This window comes from Dipodomys ordii, unplaced genomic scaffold (assembly GCF_000151885.1).
Source record: "Dipodomys ordii isolate 6190 unplaced genomic scaffold, Dord_2.0 Scaffold2, whole genome shotgun sequence".
NCBI classification, from domain to species: Eukaryota; Metazoa; Chordata; class Mammalia; order Rodentia; family Heteromyidae; genus Dipodomys; species Dipodomys ordii.
The window spans coordinates 35,876,479-35,883,199 of NW_012267218.1; the positions used below are offsets into that span (position 1 = coordinate 35,876,479).

The 6,721-nt window shown below is 45.7% G+C and overlaps 1 protein-coding gene across 1 annotated transcript in view; it reads right to left on the reverse strand.

Moving 5' to 3' along the window:
• Window positions 1–6,721, reverse strand: part of Dact1 (dishevelled-binding antagonist of beta-catenin 1) — an 8,318-nt gene that overhangs the window by 863 nt on the left and 734 nt on the right. Inside the window, exons 2-5 of the mRNA XM_013013950.1 lie at window positions 6,652–6,711; window positions 4,355–4,487; window positions 3,502–3,657; window positions 13–970 (exon numbers count right to left, since the gene is read on the reverse strand). Coding sequence (XP_012869404.1) covers window positions 13–970; window positions 3,502–3,657; window positions 4,355–4,487; window positions 6,652–6,711 — 1,307 coding nt within the window. The remainder of the gene's footprint in view (window positions 1–12; window positions 971–3,501; window positions 3,658–4,354; window positions 4,488–6,651; window positions 6,712–6,721) is intronic.

Consider the following 6,721-nt stretch of genomic DNA (forward strand, 5'->3'; position numbering starts at 1 on the left):
CCGGCGCAGGGCGGCCCCTGGCCCGGGATGAACCGAGCCTTCACCAGGCGTCCCTCCTCGGGGCTCTGAGACGAGGAGCCCTCGCTCTTGAAGTCCAGGCCCGGCCTGTCCTCCACAGCGAAGGCCGCAGGCGGCGGCGGAGGAGGAGGAGGAGGAGGAGGCCCGGGGGCCGAGGAGGCCTGCAGGCTGCTTTTCGCGGTCGCCATCTTCTTCGGGGGTGGCAGGACTTTGCTCTCTGGCCCGGCGCCGGCGCCCCCGCCAGGGCCGTCTTTGGGAAGCCCAGCCGAGAGCTGACTACCTTCCTTAAGGGACTCCGTGGGCCCAGCAGTGGGACCCCACGCGTGTTCTTGGGAGGCCGCCTTGGCGCTTGGGGGCTCAGAGACGATGGCGGCCGAGCAGCCCTCGGGCGGGGAGGGCCTGCGGCCTTCCAGCTGCTCGGCCTTTGGGTCCTTGGACCACTGCTTCAGCGGCGAGGAGGCCCCGCTGTCTGAAGGCGGCGTCCCCGCGGCGGGCAAAGACACCTGCTTGGAAGTCTTGAGGTTCACACCGTTGCTTTGGGGGACGCCCGCGGCCGCCCTGACGCACACGCTGGCGTTCCTCAGGAGCCCTTTGGTGGGGTCCGCGGTCACACTGGTTCTCGGTTTGTTGGTCCTTACAGGGTGGGTTTTTTTCTGAACCAGGCTCAGGATGTAGCCATCCATTTTCTTAGTGCCCAAAGCGTGGGAAGCAGGCCACAGGCCGCTTGGAGACGGCAAGGAACTGTCCGTCTTGGTGCCATCGTCCAGTTCGGACGCGACACAGAGGTCACCGGCCTGGTGCCCCAGCCTCTCCTCTTCCCTCAGAGGGTGGCCCGTCAGACAGAGGAGAAACATGGGGCTCTGCACAGCCACGGCGTGGAGCGGACTGGGGTAGCGATACACATCATTCCCGTTCTTGGATACCAGATCACACTGGTACTTGGGATTCACATCTGAAATGACACCAAGGGAGTTAAATCGTGGTGTGGAAAGGGAACTGCAAAGGGCCCCCGCAGGCCTGGTCTTTCCAGTGGCCTTCTTTATATTCCCACCAGCTTACGAGACAATGGGAAAGGCATTTAAAGGTCCACTGGAAAAATTAGCACTAGCTTGACTCTGGCCAATTTTTAAGACAAACTCATGGGTTGAGAAATAACTCCGAAGGATTAAAAAGTACCCCATTGGCTAGTAATCTGTATTAAAGATGGGTAAGGGGAAAAATACATTCAACAAAAAAAAAAAATGACAATAGGGGCTGGGAATGTAGCTTAGTGGTAGAGTGCTTGCCTAGCATGCATGAAGCCCTGGATTAGATTCCTCAGTACCACATAAAACACAAAAAAGCCAGATGTGGTGCCGTGGCTCAAGTGGTAGAGTGTTAGGCTTGAGCAAAAGATGCTCAGAGGCAGTGCCCAGGCCCTGAGTTCAAGCTCCAGGACTGGCCAAAAAAAAAAAAAAAGACAGTCACCTGTGGCTCACACCAGTAATCTTAGCTACTCAGGAGGCTGAAATTTGAGGACCAGAGTTCAAAGCTAGCCCAGGCAGCAAAGTCTGTGAGACTCTTCAGTTCAATCACAGAAAAAGTGATGCTGTGGCTTCAGTGGTAGAATGCTAAACTTGAGCAAAAAGAGCTCAGGGACAGCGCCCAGGCCCAGAGTTCAAACCTCACCCCCCCTTCCCCCCCCACAAAAATGGCATTTCACATGTTCTTAAGGAATGATACTCAGCAAATAAGAATGCTTTCAGGAAGTGGCACTGTGGGTCAAGTGATAGAGCACTTGCCTTGAGCTGAAGAGCTCAGGAACAGCCCAGAATTGAAGCCCCAGGACTAACCAAAAAAGCAAAAAAGCTTTCAAACTACTCAATCATAGAACAGGCTTTATAAAGTTTAATGAAAAATCATTGTAAAATACCAGAGTAGGCTTAATTTTATAAGGATTGTGCATTTGCAACAAAAGTCTCAGATGAAGCATACCAAAATTCTAATAGTAGAAACAGCGTGATGTAAAAAATGAGGATGGGGGAAATGTTTGGTACTGATACTAGGATTTAAAATCAGGATCTAGGCACTGTCCCTTAGCTTTTTATTTTTTTCTCAATCCTGCCACTTTACCACTTGAGTCACAACTCCACTTCTGGCTTTTTTGGTGGTTAACTGGAAACAAAAGTTTTACAGACTTTCCTGCCAGGGCTGGCTTCGAACTACAATCCTCAGATCTCAGCGTCCTGAATAGTTAGGATTTCAAGCATGAGCCACCTGTGCTCAGCTTGGCATTTTCATTTTTGAGATATGCTAGATTCTAGCACTTGCTTGAGGGAAAGTTCTCTAAACTTCCACAGTTAACAGCCTCAGGAGAAAAGAAAAATCAGATCCAGTTATCAATGAGATTTGTAAAGACATAAGTTGGAAATTCGTCTCTACTTGCTCTGCCCCAATAAACAATTAGTTCTAACACTTTCCTACCCCTCAGTCTTTGTCTTTTCTTATTTAAAGGCTGTGTTTGCCTTTACTTCGTTATTTATTCCTTTTCCCTATTTCATGTCAAGCAGATATCCCAGCCCCCAAGAACCAGCCCAGCTATCTCAGTTATGTGAAAATGTGGCATTTGGGAGAACTAAGGAAATCCGGGAGCCAGAGCATTTTGTAAGCCTTAAAGTAAAGCCTGTATCATAGTGGCCTCTAATAGGTTTAGAAATTTTCCCTCTGAAACTAGATTTGCAGGATGAAGGGGAGCAACTACCAACAAGCCTGAAGTATACTCTATATAACAAGAGTGCTATACTTTTCCAAATGATTGCTGCTGCCAAAAACATATACAAATAGATATCAACCAATTAGCAACTTTAGCTGTTAAATGTTTGTCTTGCCTTGAGCGTTGTACCCCAGTTGGAAATATGGGCAAACTCGAGTGCAATGAATTGTGCCAGCACCTATGGAAATTCTAATATTTTCTCTGCTCTCTATCACAGAATTGAAGATGGAATAATCAATTTCAGCCACAGCTGCCTTTCCAAAGATAGGGAGTTTCTGACAATAGCTTATAAGCCATATTTTTTTGTATTAATTGTGATTCTCTTACAATGGTAGAAAAACATGGACCTGGCAGACCTAAGCAAGAAGGGAAGAGAGGGTAAAGGAGGAAGGAGGAAGGGGGAAGGGAGAGGAGAAAAGGAGAAGGCAGATAATCTAAACAAAGACTTAGAAACTCAACTTAGTACCCTCCAATATTAGGATAGCATTTTTAAAATTTTAAAGTTACCTTCTATTGCCACTATTAGAATATAGCCAAGTGGTACCCAAAGCATATTAAGATTCATTCTAGATATTTCCTACACATCAAACTATAGGTTCCAGATGTTGCTATGAGGAGTACAGCAAATTCATGACCTTTAGCTTTTCTGTCTTTAACAGGAACTGGAGCTAGATAACATTAAGTCCCCTTATCATCTAATTAAAATTTCTGTCAATGCTTAAAATTCTTACCTGTAGATTTGAGGCAACTATCCGAGATGGTCATGGTGGCCTCCAGGGGGCTACAAAAGCAGGTACTGGAATGACAACTGGATAAACATTCACTGAATACCGAATTGGAGGAATTAGAAAGGGATCCCGAAGCCCCATCACTCAGCTCATAAAACCCTATAAATTAAAAAGTGGTGGTTGCAAGTAAGCATATCAAGGAAAAATACATATTAATTCTTAAGAAGAGTAAATCATGTATGAAAGAAGGTGTTTGCTTGGTTGGTTAATTGGTTTGATTTAGGGAAGTTTTATGATTTTGTCAGTTTTGTCTCACTAGATTTTAGAGTATTGATTTTATGGTTTTATTTCAAACATAGGAAAAGGCAAAGAGCACATAGTTATGGATATATTTCAAAGTTTTACCCTCAAATCAACCTTTCTACTTTGTCCTACCTTTAAAGATGTATAAGAACAAACTTTGATTTTTCAGAGCCTCAACTTAATCATAAATGTTTCAGAAAATTCTATTTAAGTAGCCAAATGGTTTAGAAGAAGAAAAAACCTTTTGAAGTGGTCTCAAGAAGTGTGACTAATTTTCCAGCCTAGTTCTGACTTTCTCAAATTTCAAAGGACTATCACTCCTCCAGAAATTTGAATAGAAGCTTTCATTTTTAATTCAAGAGACTTCATTCAAACCTATCAGTCTCATTAAAATATTTTGTTGTCTGACTTAAATTTTCAATCATGCAACAAACATAATGGCAAACTATCAATACTCTGTTAGAAATCAACTCCATTGCTATTTGCAGGTCCGAGTTTACTAACCTCAATGGAGTGAGCCCTGAGTGCAGAATTCAGTCCTATGCTCACTCACCTGAGCTAGGTCGGCTGTCTGTCTCCAGGTGCTCTTCAGAGGTTTTTTCTACATCAAGTCTCAGGTCACTTATCTGCTTGTCAAGTTCTTGCAACTGATTCAACAAACCAGCATCTCTTCTTCTCAAACAATTCTGATTAGGAGAAAACAGGGACACCACACACACCAAGAAAAAAAAAGAATCTGCTAAGTATTCAACTAAAAGGCTCACGTTATCTTTTTAACCCAGAATCTTACTGGATACCTTGAGATAAAGAAAACCTTCAAAAACAAATCGTGTTTTTAATTGTACAAGGACACATTTTGTGGCAATATAAAGTTCCTCATTAAACTAAAAGCCTTATTTTTAAATTTTAACTAATACAAACTGACTTTTTATGGGTAGGGGCAATAAAACTGCATAGAGACTTTAAATCATCTGGGATACAGCCAGTAGTTGAGAGAGAGAGAGAGAGAGAGAGAGTGTTCACGAGAAACCTTCACAGTAGGCTCTTGAATTTAAAGTCAGAGTAACAGATTTCTTACAATACACTATAATCTTACTTAGGTGAGGTTTTCTGGCCAAATGTCTTGGCCTGCAGAGTGTTGTTTTCTATTAGTTGCTTTGTGGGGTTTAATCAGTCTTAGAGCCTTTGAAAGTGAGAAACTAATACTAATAGCTAGCGCCAAGTATAATGTGAGCTGGCAGAATTCAAAACCCTCAAGGGAAGGCCCATCAAGATTTGGACTCAGCTAAGGTTTCCAAAGGTGACAGATTGGTTGTGCTAACTCACACCGCCACCTAGTGCTTCCTGTTGCTGGGAAAGAGAAAGAACTCAAAAGGCATCTGGTTCAAATCATGAATGCCAAGTCTACAAATGAAAATAGTACTATAAACACTGACTGGAGTGGAATTCTCCTGACATACTGCCTTGCTCCCCTGAAATGGACAATAGGAATGTGCCACTTACAATGCTCAGATTCATGAAGACAAAAAGGTGCTATTGTACAAGACTGTGTAAAACGTAACCGATCAGACATGAACAAGGAGAATGAGTTCAAATCAATGTTACATACAAACTGCGTCTGTTACCACCAAAACATAGAAATGCCAAAAGCAGCTGATAGCCCAGGCCCCAGCGCACATCCTTAGTTGAAAGAGAACAGCTACTCTTCCTTTCTGTCCTTTGACTTAGAAGACTTAGGAATATAAATCAGGTTTGTTTGCAAAATTTCTAGTTTTGTTTTTTGTTTTTCAGGGGAAAAAAAATGAACCTTAAAAGCACTCTGATGGTCAATAAATAATCTGTTAAGAGGTAAGGCAAAAGAACACATGACAACACACATCACAATCACTTTGTTAGGAAGGCCAACGTGTCGCCTGTGTCTACTTTCAGATCGTACCACAAGGTCAAACAGGGATCTTTTTGCTGTTTCCAAAACTACATTTTGAGATGACTGAAACAAAGCTGCCGCCATTACTCTGAGGCGGGGTCAAAAGCTGTTCTCCACACATTCGGGTCCAAAGTTCTTTTTCTTCCCTATTAATGAAGCCTGCACAGAATGACTGCGCCCCTGACAGAAATCCAATAAGATAAATGTTTCCTGAGAGCAGGTTCTCTCTTCTCCCACCTCAGCCACCAATCGCAGCTGGCAGAACACATCAAATATGGGGGCGGGGGTCAAGTTCTCCAGCCAAATTGCAATCATTTGCATCGAGTTGTAGCTACCCTATACAAAGAACTTCTATTTGAAACTAAGCAAGAGCCCGGGGTAGCAGGGGCCGGCGGGAGGCGAGCCCCGGGAGGGAGGGGCACGGCTCCCCGCAGGCGCTACAGTGTAATCTGAAAACTTGGGCTGGGACCGTGAAGCACGCCACCAGCTCGCTCCGGGCTTTTGTCCCCTCCCTGCTGCGGGAGATGAAATGAGGGCTATCTCCAAATAAAATGCTTCTCAAATCTCTGCGGAGAGGGCATGTGCTTTGCTGATCTAACTGGAAAGACTTTTCAGGTTGGAACTCAGCGAGTCAAAGCAGCCAGGATGCCAGGCGGGGGGTGGGGGACGCTGAAGCCACTCGGGTCCCCGCAATCCGCGCGAGGTCGCCAGCCCCTCACCTGACACAAAGCATGCACAGCCTAGGAATGGGTGGGCGTCGGTAGCCCACGCGCCCGGGGCAGAGCCCGCACTCGGGGTGGGGGGGGATCCCCCAGAGGGTATGAGAGGTGCGGGGTCGCGAGTCGCCAAGAGGTGCCCTCGCTCGCGGCCCCCCTCCAGCTCCGCCGCAGGCCTGCCGTGCTCACCTTGGGGCGCGGACTTACCAATTGCTTCCGCAGCAGCAAGATGTTCTCCTCCAAGAACTTCTCCTCCAGGCGGCTGCGCTGCACCGCG